A 21,051-nucleotide genomic window follows, 5' to 3' on the forward strand; every position below is an offset into this window, starting at 1 on the left:
TGAAATATCACATTTACATAAGTATTCAGACCCTTTACTCAGTACTTTGTTGAAGCACCTTTGGCAGTGATTACAGACTCAAGTCTTCTTGGGTATGACACTAYAAGCTTGGCACACCTGTATTTGGGGAGTTTCTCCCATTCTTCTCTGCAGATCCTCTCAAGCTCTGTCAGGTTGGATGGGGAGCGTCGCTGCACAGCTATTTTCCGGTCTCTCCAGAGATGTTCATTCAAGGACATTCAGAGACTTGTCCCAAAGCCACTCCTGCGTTGTCTTGGCTGTGTGCTTAGGGTCATTGTCCTGTTGGAAGGTGAACCTTTGCCCCAGTTTGAGGTCCTGAGCACTCTGGAGCAGGTTTTCATCAAGGGTCTCTCAGTACTTTGCTCCGTTCATCTTTCCCTCAGTCCCTGCCGCTGAAAAACATCCCCACAGCATGATACTGCTACCACCATGTTTCACCATAGGGATGGTGCCAGGTTTCCTTCAGACATTCCCACTTGGCATTCAGACCAAAGAGTTCAATCTTGGTTTCATCAGACCAGAGAATCTTGTTTCTCAAGGTCTGAAAGTCCTTTAGGTGCCCTTCGGTAAACTCCAAGAGGGCTGTCATGTGCCTTTTACTGAGGAGTGGCTTCCGTCTGGCAGAGTGACCAGTTAGGCCGGGCGGCCAGCTCTAGGAAGAGTCTTGTTGCTTCCAAACTTCTTCCATTTAAGAATGATGGAGGCCACTGTGTTCTTGGGGACCTTCAATGCTGGAGACATTTTTTGGTACCCTTGCCCAGATCTGTGCCTCGTCACAATCCYGTCTTGGAGCTCTATTGGAGTGACAATTCCTTCGACCTCATGGCTTGGTTTTTGCTCTGACATGCACTGTCAACTGTGGGATCTTCTATTCCACTCCTATTCCCCAGGCGCTATCATTTGTTGACTTCTGTAACCGTAAAAGCCTTGGTTTCATGCATGTTAACATCAGAAGCCTCCTCCCTAASTTTGTTTTATTCACTGCTTTAGCACACTCCGCCAACCCTGATGTCCTAGCCATGTCTGAATCMTGGCTTAGGAAGGCCACCAAATATTCTGAAATTYCCATCCCCAATTACAAMATTTTCCACCAAGATAGAACTGCCAAAGGTGGTGGAGTTGCAATCTACTGCAGARATAGCCTGCAGAGTTCTGTCATGCTATCCAGGTCTGTGCCCAAACAGTTTGAGCTTCTACTTTTAAAATCTACCTTTCCAGAAATAAGTCTCTCACTGTTGTCGCTTGTTATAGACCCCCYTCAGCCCCCAGCGGTGCCCTRGACACCATATGTGAAKTAATTGCCCCCCATTTATCTTCAGAGTTTGTACTGTTAGGTGAMCTAAACTGGGATATGCTTAACAYCTCGGCCGTCCWACAATCTAAGCTAGATGCCCTCATTCTCACACAGATTATCATGGAACCTACCAGGTACAACCCTAAATCCGTAAACACGGGCACCGTCATAGATATCATCCTGACCAACCTGCTCTCTAAATACACCTCTGCTGTCTTCTACCAGGATCTCAGCGATCACTGCCTCATTGCCTGCGTCGTAATGTTCCGCGGTCAAACGACCAAACCCTCATCGCTGTCAAACGCTCCCTAAAACACTTCAGCGAGCAGGCCTTTCTAATCGACCTGGGCCCGGGTATCCGTGGAAGGATATTGACTCATTCCGTCAGTAGAGGATGCCTGGTTATTTAAAAGGGCTTTCCTCACCATCTTAAATAAGCATGCCCCATTCAAAAATGTAGAACTAAGAACAGATATAGCCCTTGGTTCACTCCAGACTTGACTGCCCTTGACCAGCACAAAAACATAATGTGGCGTACTGCATTAGCATTGAATAGCCCCCGCGATATGCAACTTTTCTGGGAAGTTAGGAACCAAAATACACAGAAGTTAGGAAAGCAAAGCTAGCTTTTTCAAAAGAAATTTGAATACAGGATGTAGCACAAACTCCCAAAAGTTCTGGGACACTGTAAAGTCCATGGAGAATAAGAGCACCTCTCCCAGCTGCCCACTGCACTGAGGCTAGGAAACACTGTCACCACCGATAAATCTACGATATCGAGAATTTCAATAAGCATTTTTCTATGGCTGCCATGCTTTACACCTGGCTACCCCTACCCCGGTCAACAGCTCTGCACCCCCCACAGCAACTTGCCCAAACCTCCCCCATTTCTCCTCCAGATAGCTGATGTTCTGAAAGAGCTGCAAAATCTGGACCCCTACAAATCACCTGGGCTAGACAATCTGGACCTTCTCTTCTAAAATGATCCGCCGCAATTGTTGCAACCCCTATTACTAGCCTGTTCAACCTCTCTTTCGTATCGTCTGAGATCCCTAAAGATGTGAAAGCTGCCGCGGTCATCCCCCTCTTCAAAGGGGAGACACTAGACCCAAACTGTGTACAGACCTATATCTATCCTACCCTGCCTTTGTAAACTCTTCGAAAGCCAAGTTTACAAACAGATCACTGACCATTTCGAACCGACCGTACCTTCTCCACGATGCAATCTGGTTTCCGAGTCTGGTCATGGTGGACCTCAACCACGCTCAAGTCCTAAACAATATCATAACCGCCATCGATAAGAGACAATACTGTGCAGCCGTCTTCATCGACCTGGCCAAGGCTTTCGACTCTGTCAGTCACCACATTCTTATCGGCAGACTCAACAGCCTTGGTTTCTCAATTGACTGCCTCGCCTGGTTCACTAACTACTTCTCATGTAGAGTTCAGTGTGTCAAATCGGAGGGCCTGTTGTCTGGACCTCTGGCAGTCTCTATGGGGGTGCCACAAGGTCCAATTCCGGGCCGACTCTTTCTCTGTTAACATCAATGATGTCGCTCTTGCTGCTGGTGATTCTCTGATCCACCTCTACGCAGACGACACCATTCTGTATACTTCTGGGCCTACAACACTCAACTTCCGTGGCCTCCAACTGCTCTTAAATGCAAGTAAAACTAAATGCATGCTCTTCAACCGATCGCTCCCCCACCCGCCCGCCCGTCTAGCATCACTACTCTGGACGGTTCTGACTTAGAATATGTGGACAACTATAATACCTAGGTGTCTGGTTAGACTGTAAACTCTCGTTCCAGACTCACATTAAGCATCTCCAATCCAAAATGAAATCTTGAATTGGCTTCCTATTTCGCAAACAAGCATCCTTCACTCATGCTGCCAAAACAACCCTCGTAAAACTGACTATCCTACGATCCTTGACTTCGGCGATGTCATTTACAAAATAGCCTCCAACAGTCTATGCAGCAAATTGGATGTAGTCTATCACAGTGCCATCCGTTTCGTCACCAAAGCGCAATATACTGCCACCACTGTGACCTGTATGCTCTCGTTGGCTGGCCCTCGCTTCATATTCATCGCCAAACCCACTGGCTCCAGGTCATCTATAAGTCTTTGCTAGGTAAAACCCCACCTTATCTCAGCTCACTGGTCACCAAGCAGCACCCACCCGTATCACGGCTCCAGTAGGTATATTCACTGGTCATCCCCAAAGCAACTCCTCCTTTGGCCGCCTTCCTTCCAGTTCTCTGCTGCCAATGACTGAACGAATGCAAAAATCACTGAAGCTGGAGTCTTATATCTCCCTCACTAACTTTAAGCATCAGCTGTTAGAGCAGCTTACCGATCATTGCACCTGTACACAGCCCATCTGTAAATAGCCCACCCAACTACCTCATCCCCATACTTTATTTATATTTTTGCCTTTGCACCCCAGTATCTCTACTTGCACATTCATCTTCTGCACATCTATCACTCCAGTGCTTAATTGCTAAATTGATAATTATTTCAGCTTACCTTATGCGCGTATCACACTGTATATAGACTTCTTTCATGTGTTATTTGACTGTACGTTTGTTTATCCCATGTGTAACTCTGGTTTGTTGTGTCGCACTGCTTTGCTTATCTTGGCCAGGTCGCAGTGTAAATAAAAACTTGTTCTCAACTAGACTACCTGGTTAAATAAAGGTGAAAAAATATATATATGGACAGGTGTGTGCCTTTCCAAATCATATTCAATCAATTGAATTTACCACAGGTGTATTCCAATCAAGTTTKAGAAACATCTCAAGGATGATCAATGGAAACAGGATGCACCTGAGCTCAATTTCTAGTCTCATAGCAAAGGGTCTGAATGCTTATGTAAATAAGGTATTTGTGTTTTTTGGTTTTTATAAATTTGCACAMATTTCTAAAAACCTGTTTTTGCTTTGTTGTTATGGGGTATTGCGTGTAGATTGATTTGCATGTAATCAATTTTAGAAGAAGGCTGTGACGTAACAAAATATGTAAAAAGTCAAGGGGTCTGAATACTTTCCGAATGCACTGTACGTCTGTTTGATGTGTATGCAAATAGATTATGCAATTGGTGAGGCATTTTCAACACACGCGTTTCTTAAAAAGACKAGAAGAGAAGAAGTACATTTCTCCTCAACCCTCAACCATGATAGACTATCTGTTGTTGATGTTAGTTCTGTGTGTGCGGTTAGGGCAAGGCATGCTGCTTTGTTTTGTGCTGTTTTGTTTTTAGCCAAGCTTCTTTGTTTAACCGGCCTGCTAAAGTATTTTGTAGCAAACAAGGGCTCCGATGAAATTAYAATCTTAGAAAAAAGRGTTCCAAAATGRTTATTTGACTGTCCCCATAGGAGAATCCTTATTGATTCTAGGTAGAACTCTTTTKGGTTCCAGGTAGAACCCTTTGGGTTCCATGTAGGGTTCTTCAAAGGTTTCTCCTATGGGGACAGCCGGATAACCCTTTTAGGTTCTAGACAGCACCTTTTTTTCATTTTTTATTTTTTTTTCTAACAATGGGGTTTGTCTTATTTTCGGCAGTGTTTGCATACAATTCTGAGACATGCACCAGTAACAGGCAGAAGTGCTCGTCCTTCGCTGACTGTAAGGACTACACCAATGGCTACTGCTGCCACTGTAGGCCTGGTTTCTATGGCAACGGCAAGGATTGTGTGGCTGAAGGTAGGAATAACCCCATACCCAAAGTACATACAGTATTTGTGTAATAAGGGTTAGGGCTATCCTGCTACCTTCGTTAATGAAATATGTGAAATAAAGTTTTAGAATGATTCAATATTTTATAAAGAAATTGAAAACCGGAATGCTTGACACACAGTCACACATCAGTTACATTTTAAGTTACATTAATTGAAATCTAATTAAATTAAGTTAATTTCCTCACATTCCACACGCAGGTAAGCCCCAGCGGATGAACGGCAAAGTGAACGGCCGGGTGTTCGTGGGCAACTCACCCTCGCCACTAGAGTTTTCCAACAATGACCTGCACTCATATGTGGTGGCCAACGATGGGCGTGCCTACGTGGCCATCAGCACCATCCCGGCCGGCTTGGGACCCTCCATGCAGCCCCTCTCTTCCCTGGGAGGGGTCATCGGCTGGGCCTTCGCTCTGGAGCAGCCCGGCTATGAGAACGGCTTCAGCATCATCGGTAAGAGCTGGTTCGCCGATTATCTTGCACATTGTTGTGTCATTAAGAGTTGTTTTAAGGTAAGAGCTGACATTGGGTGAATCACAAAAGTGATTCCTCGCTTYCTTGATTCATAGCGTCTTTCTCAAGACTTCCTTGCCCTGGAGAATGTCCATGAGAAGGGCACTCTGATCTTCTGCTTCAATGCGTTTGGAGAAAGCGGCGGCGAATCATCAAGGAAAAACATTTGAGAAAGTGCCATAGTGTCATTAAAAAGTCGGCAGGTGATTTGAATACATTAGGCTTTTCTAATGTGAATAGGGTCGCATTTGGTTTTGCTTCTCCTTCCATTGTAGCAAARGCACCTGGGGCTTGGGACTTTGTTTGCTGTGGTCTAATGAGATGTCCTTCAAAGACAGGTGTGAATGACCGCTGTGGGATTGCTGCTTAGGTCAACATTTATTCAAGTTAACTTTGATTAGTTTGATTTATTTGCTCTCTTTGAATGACAGATTTTTTTGTACATATCCAAAATCTGGCTTACATAGTACTTACCTAAACTGCATACTTTGTACTAACAGTGCTACATACTGTTAAGAATGTACTGTTTAGTAAAAACAAATGCAGTAAGCAACAAATATCAGCATACTAGGCTCATCCATACTGAGAATGTGTCATCTAATACACAATTGCGTTGATTCCCGCCATTCGTTCATTTTGGTACAGCACGTCCCCTCAGCTGATTATCAGCTGTTGTCAAACACACGTTGGTCTCCAAAGACGATTCTATTCCTCACTAGTGTGTAGCGAATTCTACTAGATTAAAAGCCGAAATGAGTATGACATCCTGGCATTTAAAGCATACAACATTTTCCACATTTCACATATGTTCTATAAAATGTTATTTTTTKGCCTACTATTTAGAACGCAAGTAAGGGTATTCGGACACTGCCAATCTCTTTGCTCAGGGAAAGTACATGCTCTACTGGCCATTTGAGTGGTATACGTGGAMGTTTGAGTGAATTGTGCCAAGTGATTAGGACTAACTTCCTCTTTTTGATACATTCCTCAACAAGTTGAATTCCACTTTAGTCTTCCACTTGGACATTTAAAAAAAAAAGTTACCTTTATTTAACTAGGCAAATCAGTTAAGAACAAATTCTTATTTACAATGATGGCCTACCCCCGACAAACCTGGACAACAATGGGCCAATTGTGTGCCACCCTTTGGGACTCCAAATCACGGTCAGATGTGATGCAGCTTGGATTTGAAACAGGGACTACAGTGACACACGCCTCTTGCACTGAGATGCAGTGCCATAGACCGCTGCGCCACTCGGGAGCCCATGATTTGTTGGTAGAACGATGATGGGTAAAATTATGGGGAATTTGTTCTGTGTTCCCGTTTTCGGTGCATTTTTCTGCTTTTCGGGCCTCAAAATGTTGCTCCAGCTGGCTTCACTTCTTTCAAAATGTTCCCCTTTTGATGTGTAATGTTGTTGGCTCCAGGGAGAACCAAAAGTGGGGGGATACACTCAAGGGTATGGGTGGGGATGCAGAATGAAGTTGCCCCTAAATGCTGATCTTCGGTACGGCTAGGTTTTGGGTTTCATCACATAATGGTTGAGCTTTTGGGTAAGGCAAGATGATCCTACATTTGTGCTCAAGAGCTGACGAGAACCTATAAGCATTGGTTATCTCTCTCTTTCCTTCTCCCACCACCATCTCTGCTCACTCACACGTGCACACAAACACCCTTCAACCCCCCAACCACCCTCAACCATCCCGCTCCCCCTCACAGGTGGCGTGTTCTCCAGGCAGGCCGAGGTGACCTTCTTACCGGGCAACGAGAGGCTGACCATCAAGCAGGAGTTCAAGGGCATCGACGAGCACGACCACCTGGTRGTGAGCACCGAGCTGGAGGGCCGTCTCCCTGAGGTCCCACACGGCTCCACTGTCCAGATCGACCCATACAAGGAGATCTACCAGTATGGCAGCAACCGTAAGTCATGACCACACCAATATAACTTGGAATGCAGTCAATTCCATTTCAATTGAGTCAATTCACTAAAATTATTTTGATCTCCTGAATTTAAATGGAATTGACCCCAATCCTGGAACTCAACACTGTCACAGWTTGTAATACGTCTAATCACATAAGAAAGGYCAGCATTAATCCCAATGTTGTTATTAGTCAAATTGCTCTTACGTGCAACCAGATAGTAGCCTATCTTAGTCTTTTCATGAGACACATAGTCTTAGAAACACTTTTGGCAGCAATTACAGCTGTGAGTCTTCTTGGGTAAATTCTCTAAGAGCTCTGCACACCTGGATTGCGCAMTATTTGCCCATTTATTMTTTTARAAATTATTYAAGCTCTTTCAAGGTGTCATATTCAAGTCTTGCCATAGATTTTCAAGCAGATTTAAGTCAAAACTGTAACTTGGTAAAGCAACTCCAGTGTTTTGGCCTTGTGTTTTAGGTTGTTRTCCTGCTGAAAGGGAAATTCCTCTCCCAGTGTTTGTTGGAAAGCAGAATGAACCAGGTTTTCCTCTAGGATTTTGCCTGTGATTAGCTCCATTCTGTTTCTATTTATCCTGAAAACTCCCCAGTCTTTGCCTCAAGAATACCCATACCATGATGCAGCCACCACTATGCTTGACAATAAGGAGGAAATTACTCAGTGATGTGTTGTGTTGGATTAGCCCCAAACATAAGACTTTCCATTTAGGCCAAAAAGTATATTCCTTTGTGTGCTTTTATTGCAGTAGTAGTTTATTGCCTGGTTGCATACAGAATACATGTTTTGGACTATTCTGTATATATTCTGCACATTTTTATTCTTAATTTAGGTCATTATTGTGTAGTCACTACAATGTTGTTGCTCCATCCTCAGTTTTCTCCAATCACAGCCATTTAAAATCACCAATGGCCTCACGGTGAAATCACTGAGCAGTTCCCTTCCTGTCCTGCAGCTCAGTTCAGAAGAACAACTGTATCTTTGATGTGTCTGGGTGGTTCAATACATCATTCACAGCATACTTATTACTAGACCATGCTTAAAGAGATACTCATTGTCTGACTTGTTGTTGTTACCAATCTACCAATCACTGCCCTTCTTTATAAGGCTTTGGAAAAGCTCTTTGTAGTTGAATCTGTCCTTGAAATTCAACACTTGACTGAGGGACCTTACAGATACTGTATGTATGGGGGAGAGAGGAAGGGTTAGTCATAAAATATTAATGTCAACCCGTATTATTTCACACAATGTGATTTGTTAAGCGAAATTKGACTCCTCAACTAATTTAGGCCTGGCTGAACAAAAKGGGTGAATTCTTATGCAACAACTGTATTCATTTGAGATTWGTTTTTTTAACATTTTCTTTTCACTTYGACATTATGGACTATTTTGTCTAGATCAATGACAAAAAATCKAAATGAAATCTATTTCAATCAAATCAAAATCCAATCAAAATCAAATCCCACTTTGTAACGCGACACAATGTGAAACAAAAGCCAAGGGGGTGAATACTTATGATACCAACTGTATATGAATGTTCAATGTAGCAACATTCCATTTCTTCAAATTCTCTTCAGTGATCACCTCCTCCTCCAACCGCGACTACACCGTGAGCCTACCGGACGGCAGCGTCCAGACCAAGACCTACCACTGGCGTCAGACCATCACCTACCAGAGCTGTCCCAATGACGAGGCGGTCAGGGCCGTGCAACCTACCCAGCAGCTCAGCGTCGACCAGATCTTCGTCATGTACGACTCGGACAACCAGCTGATCCGCTACGCTATGAGCAACAAGATCGGCTCCATCCACAGTGAGTAGAACCCCTTGTGTTACAGCTAATCTTTGTTCATGTTCTCCTATAATGTTATGCTAACCTTGTGCTTATGTTCTGCTAGTTGTGTTCACRTTCTTCTAATGTTCCGCTAATGTTCTGCTAGTTGTGTTAACCTTCTGTTAAYATTCTGCTAATGTTCTGCTAACCCTCTGCTAACAGGATTGGGCCCATCCTCAGTAGTATAGCCTATCCTGTAAATACTGATGATCTTCAGCTAACGTTGTGCTTCTGTTCTGCTAACTTTCCCGCTACATATGGCTTATCCTCTATGTTTGGCTGGATGTGGTTGTAAGACAGACACCTGATGCTTAAATTTAAATGGTGGTGGAAACCTGGTGTGGATTTCCAACAAGATCATATGATCGATGTTAATAATGACAGGCAAACAGGAGTACCAAGAAGGCCAATCAAGGCAAAATAACATTGCTGTGGATGGAATCCCAGTCTCCACACAAGACCTGGACGGAGTCTGAGGAGAAAGTGAGAAAAAGGATCGCTGAAAAGCTGCAGCTAGATCATAAGAAGACTGAGGTGTCAAGTCAAGTTCTTCCACACCGACAAAACATTTCTGTATGGACCTCGCTTTGTGCAAGAGGGCATTGTCATGCTGAAACAGGAAAGGGCCTTCCGCAAACTGTTGCCACAAAGTTGGAAGCACAGAATTGTCTAGGTCATTGTATGCGGTAGCATTAATATTTCACTTCACTGGAACTAAGGGGCCTAACCCGAACCATGAAAGCCCCTGACCATTATTCCTCCTCCACCAAAATGTACAGTTGGCACTATCCATTCGGGCAGGTAGCGTTCTCCTTCTCCTGACACAGGTTTGTCTGTCGGACTGCCAGATGGTGAAGCATGATTCATCACTCCAGATAACGCATTTCYATAGCTCCAGAGTCCAATGGCAGCGAGCTTTACACCACTCCAGCCGATGCTTGGCATTGCGCATGGTGGTCTTAGGCTTGTGTGCGGCTGCTCGGCCATGGAAACCCATTTCATGAAGCTCCCGACGAACAGTTATTGTGCTGACGTTGCTTCCAGAGGCAGTTTGGAACTTGGTAGTGAGTGTTGCAACCGAAGACAGATMATTTTTAAGCAGTGCGYGCTTCAGCACTCCCATTCTGTGAGCTTGTGTGGCCTACCACTTCACGACTGAGCCGTTGTTAATCCTAGACGTTTCCACTTCACAATAACAGCACTTACAGTTCACCGGGACAGCTCTAGCAGGGCAGAAATTTGACAAACTGACTAGTTGGAAAGGTGGTATCCTTTGACGGTGCCACGTTGACAGTCTGTTTTTTCTGAAAAAGCCAAATCAACTAATTTGAAGGTGTGTCCACATACTTTTGTATATATAGTGTATGTTAGCCATCACTGAGACTCACTTAGATAATTAATTTGACAACACAGCAGTAGCAATACAGGGATATAACATCCAAAAWAAGACAGGAATAAATCTGGGGGAGGTGTCTCTGTATACAGTGCATTCGGAAAGTATTCAGACCCCTTCCCYCTTTTCACATTTTCTTACGTTACAGCGTTATTCTAAAATAGATTAAAATAMATTTTTTCCCTCATCAATCWACATACAATAMCCAATAATGACAARGCGAAAACWGGTTTTTAGAAATGTTTAAATGTATTGAAACAAAAAAACAGAAATATCTTACATAAGTATTCAGACCCTTTGCTATGAGACTCAGAATTGAGCTCAGGTGCATTCTTTTTCCATTGATTATCCTTGAGATTGCATATGATTTGTGGAGATGAGAGATCCTTGATTGGAGAAGAGAGATCCTTGATGAAAACCTGCTCCAAGCACTCAGGACCTCAGACTSGGGTGAATGTTCACCTTCCAACAGGACAATGACCCTAAGCACACAGCCAAGACAATGCAGGAGTGGCTTAGACTGATGAGGGATAAAGCAAAATAAAAAGTATTTTAATCTATTTTATAATAAGTCTGTAACGTAAAACAAAATGTGGAAAAAGTCAAGGGGTCTGAATACTTTCCGAATGCACTGTATGTTCAGAGACAAATTCCAGAGATGAGAGAGATGATGCCTTGCCAAAGGTTGTTCCAGTGTTGTGGCTTCAGGTTCATCTGCCTCATCTAAAGCCTTCTTTTGTGGTGCTRCTATTGGCCACCAAGTGCTAACATTCATTATCCGGGTAATATATGTGCAATGTTTGATAGTGTATATGATGTTAATAGAGAGGTCTATTTTCCGGGTGACCTAAAAATATAGGTTTTCATCTAGTTGTCCCGCTCAATAAGAAACTGCTTACTGTAACCAATGCCTGTAATCTGCTTCAGTGTAGGGGGTGCGTACTGGCGGCAGAGAAGTCAGGCGCAGGAGAGCAAAAACTGATTTACAACAGCACAGTTTAATAAATATAACAACCGTAAACAGAACAATAATACAATGGGTAAACAAAACCCGTTACACACCAGCATAACGTGCACAAGCACTACAATAAACAATTCTGGACAAGGACATGGGGGGAACGGAGGGTTAAATACACAACATGTAATGATGGAATTGAAACCAGGTGTGTGTGAAGACAAGACAAAACAAATGGAAAATGAAAAGTGGATCGATGATGGCTAGAAGACCGCCGAACACCACCCGAACAAGGAGAGGAAACAACTTCGGCAGAAGTCGTGACATTCAGGTTATTAATCAAGCTACCAGGGTGTTTACAAACAGTACAGGAACTACTGTATATCATCCACGTGTATTGATTATATTTTTTGTAATGCTGCAGAACTTTGTTCGAAAGGTGCATCCACACCCATTGGATGTAGTGACCACAATATAATAGCTGTATCCAGAAAAGCCAAGGTTCCAAAGGCAGGGCCTAAAATAGTGTTTAAGAGATCATACAACATTTTTGTAGTGATTCCTATGCTGAAGATGTAAAGAAGATTGATTGGTCAAATGTGTGTAGTGGGGAGCATCCAGACGCTGCAGTACGTTTCTGAAATTGCTTTTTCCAGTTTCTTTTGATAAACATGCACCTATTAAGAAACGGACTGTTAGAACTGCTAAGACGCCGTGGATCAATGAGGAACTGAACGAAAGAGTGGATTGGCTAATGAGTCTAGCTGCACATCTGATTGGCTAATGAGTCTAGCTGCACATCTGATTGGCAAACCTACTGTAACTCGAGAAATGATGTCACTAAACAAAAAGAAGAAGAAACTGTATTATGAAACTATGATAAAATATATAAAATATGATAGGAAAAAGCTTTGGAGAACATTCGATTCAATTATGGGCAGAAAGACTTTTTCAACACCGTCTTTTATTGAGTCAGATGGCTCATTCATCACAAAACCCTGTGATGTGGCCAATTATTTCAACAACTACTTCATTGGCAAAGTGGGCAAATTCAGGCATTAAACTCCAAAAACAAACTGTGAGCCATCGTATTCATGCATAAAATACCTAATTATGAAAGAAAAGCAAGGTTCATTTAAATGTCATGAACTTAAGTGTGGAAGAGGTGAAAAAATGGAGAAACCACCTGTTATTGACAACTTAGATGGAAAGCTCCTGAGGATAGTAACGGAATATGTTTGCCGCTCCTATTTCTCATATCTTCGATATTATGATCTGGAGAAAAAGAAAAATCTCAGACCTGCAGGGAAGCTAAAGTCATTACGCTACCCATGAATGGTAAAGTGCTCTTTTCTGGTTCTAACAGCAGATCAATAAGTCTACTGCTGGCTTTAGAAAACTTTTGGAAAGAATTGTGTTTGACCAGATACAATGTCATTTCTTCATGAACAAATTAGCAACAGACTTTAAGCATGCATATAGAGAAGGGCATTCTGCACATACTGCAATGACACAAATGACTGAAAGAAATGGATAATAAGAAGACAGTGGGAGCTATACTGTCAGATTGCAGTGCAGCCTTTGATATTGACCATAATCTGTTAGCGGAAAAATGTATGTGTTATGGCTTTACACGCATATCGTGGATTAAAAGCTATCTATCTAATAGAACACAGAGGGATTTCTTCAATGGAAGCCTCGCTAACGTACTACATGTAAAGTGTGAAATTCCACAAGCCCCGTTACTGTTTTCTAGCCTCAAACAAAGCCTGTGTGTCTATGTATGATGAGTATTCAACCCTATACACATCAGCGGCCACAGCTAGCGAAATCACTGCAACTCTGACTCTGGGGAAGTAGATTAAGGGCCTCGTTGCCAAAATCCCAAAGTATCCCTTTAAGCTCTAGACCTAAGATGGAACTGGTTATGAAAAATGTGACTATAGAACAAGTTGAGGAAACTAAACTTCTTGGTGTCACTTCAGACTGTAAATGGTCATGGTCGAGGTATATTGATTCAATTGTTGGCAAGATGGGGAGCTGGGGTAAGGAGATGCTCAGCATTCTTAACACCACAACTGACCGAACAAGTCATACAGGCTGTAGTTGGATCATATCTTGACTACTTCCTAGTAATATGGCCAGGTGCTGCAAAGAAAGACATAATAAAGCCAAAGCTGGCTCAAAACAGAACAGCACGTCTTGCCCTGCAATGTTCCAAGAGATCTAATGTCAACAAAATTAATGTTGGCCTTTCCTGGCTCAAAGTACAGGAGACATTGTCTGCATCGCATCGCAGTTTTGTTTCAAATATTAAGGTGTTAAAAACAAATCTATGCAATCCACTAGTATACAGCTCTGACAGACTGTTCATATTCCACAAGGCATGCAACTAAAGGTATCTTCATAGTCCCCAAAGCCCCAAAATATGAATGTCAATGATAGCATGGAACTCCCTGCCATCTCAAATCACTCAAGCAAGCAAAAGTAGTAAAAAAATAAATARAAATTAAGCAGCACATCACAGCACAACGCCTCTGACCTAAATAGCTGTAGCATCTCCCTCCCGAGCACATCTGGCAGTCTAGTTAAAGATAAGATGTGCCCTTGGCATCAGGATATCAAGGACTGCTCAGAGAAAGCAATTGTAAGCAAAGCCTCAGTACAGTAAGGACTTAGTGGTCTGGTCAGCTTACTGATGTTAGTGAGAAGAGCAAAGTTTATGAAAGTGTATTCTTATGTTGTGACTGGTGGATGCTGCTGTGTGTGAGTGTGGTGTGGGGGAATGACAATGGAAATTCAAAACAAGTTCATGAGAACCGGGAGGAAACTCCATAAGAGAATCGGACGGAACTCCGTATCAAGGGGACTTTATTCATTTTATGAATGAGTCCAAAGGCGACGCACTGTACATTAGCTAACCCTTTATAGGCAGATAGATTGTAACACGGCAAATGTTCGGTTTAGCTCATTTCAACACACTAGACGGGGAAAAGGACATATGTGAAGCCCATCTAATGATAATGACGACTGTTCAATTTATTGAACGGAGTGGAGTGATGGATCTCTAAAAAGTCCACATATGCAGCTAAAGGGTTACATTTAAACTCGCACTTGCATTCAGTAGCGTCTATGAACCACAATATTATTATGAAACGTATTGACGTCAAACGGGAAAACCAAAGACACCGGTGGTTCCTAATGTTGTGAGATTCTTGCTGGTGTTTACAGGACAGCTGGTTCTAAGAGATTAGGATCAGGACCTGCGATTGTAACAGTATACATTTTCCCCAACAGMTTCTTCTGTCTCTACTCATACGTGTCTCTTCTTTAGACATCTGGGGGGGATGTTGTTACCACTCGTTTGTTGTCTCAATGGACCATCGTATTACATACATTTCGCTTCAAGAGCGTTTGAATTCCTGACTATACACAGTATGGAATGTCGAGCCAAACGAATAGTAATTATCTGTCGTGTAACATTATCCGTAGGTTAACCAAAAACCTAGTGGTGTTGTATTTCCTCAGCTGGCCTTTCAAAGACACCCAAATCCTTGACACGGTAAAGGTTAGCGGATAAGGTAAACAAGGGGCCGTGCTTCAGTTCACACAAGGTTATTTACTGCAGGTAGGAGGTGTAAGAAGAAGGGGAGAGAGGGGAGGGCAAGAGGAAGGCACCGGGAGAGGGGTAAAGGTACATAGGGGATGGCCGGGGGTGGCGATCAGGGGGCCGGGGGATAGGTTATGTAAGCAAACTTGACTCAGCTGGAGTTTATTGGCAAAAGTGGAACATCTGTGCCGAGTTTCCTGTGAAGACGCAATGGGGTCTGGAGGAGCAGGGACTTCAAACGTGCCCCCCCCCCCTCAATAAGCAGCCGTCTGATAAGCGGTCGGCACGTCTAACAGTCAGGATAGGTGTCTTACATGCCTGTGTCTACAAAACTGAGACATTGTGTGTGTGTCTGTGTGTGATGTCACAACATCTTGTCCAGCTATTCCACAGCGTAAGCCATTTCCAACAATAACTAAAGTGAGGGTTACTAGGGATCTATTCATTTCAGGTTGTAGTACTATACTGTGGCTTTTCAGACTGAAGTATCCGAAGACTGAAGTAACTCCAAAGTAGAACTCCCCTGATCCCTTGTTTTACAAAATCCATCATCTGAAAACAGCCACACAAAAGCCTTACTGAAGGACTATATGTAGCCTATAAGTGAATTGCCATTCCAGGTCCATTCCATGTTTACTGCAACTATTTCACTTAAATTCTAGCTATAACATCAGAACTAACCCTGAGCTAGGCATTGATGGCATCACCCACTAACACGGAACCCACTGCTGCCCCTCAAGAGAATGGACGTTTGTTTTGATTGACAGGTGGCCCACCAGAGCAGAACCCATGTTTCACCGGCAGACACGGCTGCGACACCAATGCCGCCTGCAGACCCGGAGAAGGCATCCAGTTCACCTGCGAGTGTTCCACTGGTTTCACTGGGGACGGACGTCAATGCTATGGTAGGGGCCCTGCACACTATACACATTAGCTTAAACCTACACCAGCTGATGCATAAGGGACATGGGGAATAGTCTATTGAAGTTTGGGTTATACTTGATTTGACCTATTTACCTGGTAATTCATTAAAGAATGCATGGTAATAACTTTATTACATTGTTATTATCTAATAAACTTATCGGTTTCTTGGGGATTCTTTGAAATGAAGACTACTTGGCACCATTTAGTGGTGACCAATTTCCTTAAATGATTTCAATAGCAAAGCATACCAATTGTAGCAATTTTTTGAGTAAATACTAGCTGCAAAAGGACTGAAAGTGAAGTTGCCCTAGACATTGATCTTCGGTCAGATTAGCAATTTCCCCACTAAGGATTGGGGGAAGATTGGGCTGAAAACAGCTCATTACATTTCATGACTGATCTTCATAAAATACGTAGTATTAGTAAGATGGCATCTTCATAGTAGGGGTCATGATATTATATTTAGCTTATTTTGCACTTTCTAAGAACTCAAAGACGCTTTACATCAGTAAAGGGCAAGACCGCACAAAGAGATAAGCAAGTACTACAGGACTGAGACAGACTAGCATAGGAAAACAAGCAATGTCATCAGAAATGCAACATCACTAATAATTCATATTACTAATATACTGTAATGTAATGTAATGTAATGTAATGTAGTATATTGCTACATAAACTACAAATGACACAAATTATCACATTAAATCATTTATTACAAATATGCAATGAAATAATGTAATTATTATTATGGCTGACTTGCAGTCAACATGAATCTGGTGCAACAGAATTGCCCTCGGGACAAATAAAGTTGTTTTGAATTGAGTTAAGTTGAATTGAATTGAATGTGCTCATTTTGTAGACATTGACGAGTGCAGAGAGACACCCGAGATCTGTGGTTCTCACGCCATATGCAACAACCAACCGGGAACATTCCGCTGCGAGTGTGTGGACGGTTTCCAGTTCGCCAGCAATGGCAAGACCTGTGTCGGTATGTAGTGCTGAAAAAGTGTGTTTGCAGCTGTGTTGGTCTTTGTTTGGATGGCCCCCAAAATAACCGTTGTAGTTCACACAACCTAATACACACTTTTTACACTAACCTTTTACAGATTTTTTCATAGCGTCTACATTCATCTTCAGCTCCAGTTTAAGAATTTCTATGCCATATCAGTCTATTAATCTGTTGTTTTCATTAGTCTATCAAACCGTCTACTGAGAACTTTCTCACATTTGCTACTCATTTTTATGGTTTTAGTTTAATCAAACTAAGGATTCAGGGGATTTCTGTCTCCACCAAGTCTAAAATCTGCCTCCCCCTTTCCCCCCTATCCCTTGTAGAAGTGGACCGTCCCATAGACCACTGCCAGAGGGGTACCAATAACTGCGACATCCCAGAGCGGGCACGTTGTAGCTACACGGGGGCGTCCGCCTATATTTGCTCCTGTCTGTCCGGATTCGTGGGTGATGGTCATACTTGCCAGGGTAGGGTGACACTTAAATAGTTGTGTGTGTGTTTGAGGGTGCATGTTTAACTATTCTTGTGGGGATAAGAAGCCCAAAAAGAAAAATTGGACCAACTGGGGACATTTTGTTGGTCCTCACAAGGTCAAATCCTATTTCTAGGGGGTTTAGGGTTAAGGTTAGAATTAGTGTTAGGGTTAGGAGCTAGGGTTAGTTTTAGGGTTAGGTTTTTGGGTTACGGTTAGGGTTAGAGTTAGAGTTAGAGTACGGGTTAGGTTTAGGGTTAGGGGTTAGGGAAAACAGGATTTTGAATGGGACTGAATTGTGTGTCCCCACAAGGTTAGCTGTACAAGTGTGTGTGTGCTGTGTATGCGTGCGTGATGTGTGTGTGCGTGCGTGCGTGCTTGGTGGCAGCCTGTTTTCTGAGGTTGAAGCACTTTATTTTACTAATAAAATGATTCCATATCATTTGACTTAAATGATCTGAACTCACTCACGGGAACAATATTTGTCATCAGGTCTTAACCTTTTTTTATGTTTTACTTGTTATTAGGGGTAGATCAGCTTTAATATTGCAGGTAGATTGTAGCTTCCATCAATGTAATTGTCTGCATCATTTTTTTKTTGTAAATATATGTACAGTACAAGCCAAAAGTTTGGACACCTAATTGTTCAAGGGTTTTTCTTTATTTTTACTATTTTCTACAATGTAGAATAATAGTGAAGACATCAAAACTGTGAAATAACACAYATGGAATCACGTAGTAACAAAAAAAGTGTTAAACAAATACAAAAKGATTTTATTATGAGATTCTCCAAAGTATCGACCCTTTGCCTATCAGGTATCAAGGTAAGACCCAGATGCAGACCGTGTCGAGGTAACAATGTTTATTACAGCAACAGGGGTAAAGGTACAGGACGGCAGGCAGGCTCAGGGTCAAGTCAGGCAGAGGTCGGTAATCCAGAGGTGGGGCAAAGGTACATGACGGCAGGCAGGGTCAGGGGCAGGCAGAGTGGTCAGGTGGGTGGGTACAGGGTCAGGACAGGCAAGGGTCAAAAACCAGGAGGACGAGAAAAGAGAAACTGGAGAAAAGCAGGAGCTGACACAAACACTCTGGTTGGCTTGACAAACAAGGCGAACTGGCAACAGACGAACCGAGAACACCGGTATAAATACACAGGGGATAATGGGGAAGATGGGCGACACCTGGAGGGGTGTAGAGACAATCACAAAGACAGATGAAACAGATCAGGGTGTGACAGACATTGGCTTGATGACAGCTTTGCACACTCTTAGTATTCTTGGCATTAAGCTCAGGTCTACCCTGTTTTCATCCTTRARWTGTTTCTACAACTTGATTGGAGTGTACCTGTGGTAAATTAAATTGATTGGACATGATTTGGAAAAGCACACACCTGTCTATGTAAGGTCCCACAATWGTTAGTGCATGTCAGAGCAAAAACCAAGCCAGGAGGTCGAAGGAATTGTCCGTAGTGCTCCGAGACAGGATTGTGTCGAGGCACAGATCTGGGGAAGGGTACCAACAACATTTCTGCAGTATTGAAGGTCCCCAAGAACACAGTGGCCTCCATCATTCTTAAATGGAAGAAGTTTGKAACCACAAAGACTCTTCCAAGAGCTGGCCCTCCGGCCAAACTGAGCAATTAGGGGAGAAGGGCCTTGGTCAGGGAGGTGACCAAGATCCCGATGGTCACGCTGACAGGGCTCCAGAATTCCTCTGTGGAGATGGGAGAATCTTCCAGAAGGACAACCATCTCTGCAGCACTCCACTAATCAGGCCTTTATGGTAGAGTGGCCAGATGGAAGCCACTCCTCCGTAAAAGGCACATGACAGCCTGCTTGGAGCTGTCCAAAAGGCACCTAAAGACTCTCAGAAACAAGATTCTCTGGTCTGATGAAACCAAGATTGAACTATTTGGCCTGAATGTCAAGCGTCACGTCTGGAGGACACCTGGCACCATCCCTACGGTGAAGCTTGGTGGTGGCAGCGTCATGCTGTGGGGATGTTTTTCAGGGTCAGGGACTGGGAGACTAGTCAGGATCGAGGGAAAGATGAACGGAGCAGAGTACAGTGGTGAAAACCTGTTCCAAGCACTCAGGACATCAAACTGTGGCGAATGTTCAACGTCCAACAGGACAACGGCCCTAAGCACACAGCTAACACAATGCAGGAGTGGCTTCAGGACAAGTCTCTGAATGTCCTTGAGTGGCCCAGCCAGAGCCCGGACTTGAACCCGATCAAACATCTTTGGAGAGACCTGAAAATAGCTGTGCAGCGACACTCCCCATCCAGCCTGAGCGCTTGAGAGATTTGAGTAATTGAATGGGGAGAACTCCCCAAATACAGGTGTGCCAAGCTTGTAGCGTCATACCCAAGAAGACTCCGGGCTGTAATCGCCTGTCAAAGGTGCTTCAGCAAAGTACTGAGTAAAGGGTCTGAATACTTATGTACAATTGATATTTTAGTTTTTTAGTTTTTACAAATTTGCTAACATTTCTAAAAACCTGTTTTCACCACTTTATTTTAAGAATGAAATGTCCTAATAAAGTTGAGAGAAGGATTTATTTCAGCTTTATTTTCTTTCATTCACATATTCCCAGTGGTCAGAAGTTTACATACACATCAATTAGATTTGGTAGCATTGCCTTTAATTGTTTAACTTGGGTCAACATTTGTGCGAGCGCTTCCACAAGCTTCCCACAAGCTTGATGGGTGAATTTTGGCCCAAGCTTCCTGACAGAGCTGGTGTAACTGAGTCAGGTTTTGTAGGCCTCCCTCAAACACGCTTTTTCAGTTCTGCCCACAAATTTTCTATAGGATTGAGTCAGGGCTTTTGTGATGGCCACTCCAGTACCTTGACTTTGTTGTCCTTAAACATTTTGCCACAACTTTGGAAGTATGCTTGGGTCATTGTCCATTTGGAAGACCATTTGCGGCCAAGCTTTAACTTCCTGACTGATGTTCTTGAGATGTTGCTTCAAGATATTCACATAATTTTCTCTCCTCATGATGCTATCTATTTTGTGAAGTGCACCAGTCCCTCCTGCAGCAAAGCACCCGCAACATGATGCTGCCACCCCCGTACTTCACGGTTGGGATGGTGTTCTTCGGCTTGCAAGCCTCCCTTTTTTCCTTTTTCAAACATAATGATGTCATATGGCAAAAAGTTATATTTTCTTACTCAGATCAGAGGACATTTCTCAAAAAGTACGATCTTTGTCCCATGTGCAGTTGCAAACCGTAGTCTGGCTTTTTAATGGTTTTTGGAGCAGTGCTTCTTCTTGCTGAGCGGCCCTTTCAGGTTATGTTGATATAGGACTCGTTTCACTGTGGATATAGATATATTTTGTAC

The 21,051-nt window shown here is 43.1% G+C and overlaps 1 protein-coding gene across 2 annotated transcripts in view; it reads left to right on the forward strand.

Moving 5' to 3' along the window:
• LOC111960436 (nidogen-1) overlaps window positions 1–21,051 on the forward strand; it is a 58,432-nt gene that overhangs the window by 21,183 nt on the left and 16,198 nt on the right. The window contains exons 5-11 of one of the 2 annotated variants that reach the window (XM_023982473.2): window positions 4,880–5,020; window positions 5,254–5,505; window positions 7,286–7,486; window positions 9,082–9,315; window positions 16,062–16,199; window positions 17,078–17,206; window positions 17,554–17,697. In XM_023982473.2, the coding sequence (XP_023838241.1) occupies window positions 4,880–5,020; window positions 5,254–5,505; window positions 7,286–7,486; window positions 9,082–9,315; window positions 16,062–16,199; window positions 17,078–17,206; window positions 17,554–17,697 (1,239 nt within the window). The remainder of the gene's footprint in view (window positions 1–4,879; window positions 5,021–5,253; window positions 5,506–7,285; window positions 7,487–9,081; window positions 9,316–16,061; window positions 16,200–17,077; window positions 17,207–17,553; window positions 17,698–21,051) is intronic. The other variant, XM_023982486.2, reaches the window with a different exon arrangement.

Source organism: Salvelinus sp. IW2-2015, linkage group LG1, assembly GCF_002910315.2.
Source record: "Salvelinus sp. IW2-2015 linkage group LG1, ASM291031v2, whole genome shotgun sequence".
NCBI classification, from domain to species: Eukaryota; Metazoa; Chordata; class Actinopteri; order Salmoniformes; family Salmonidae; genus Salvelinus; species Salvelinus sp. IW2-2015.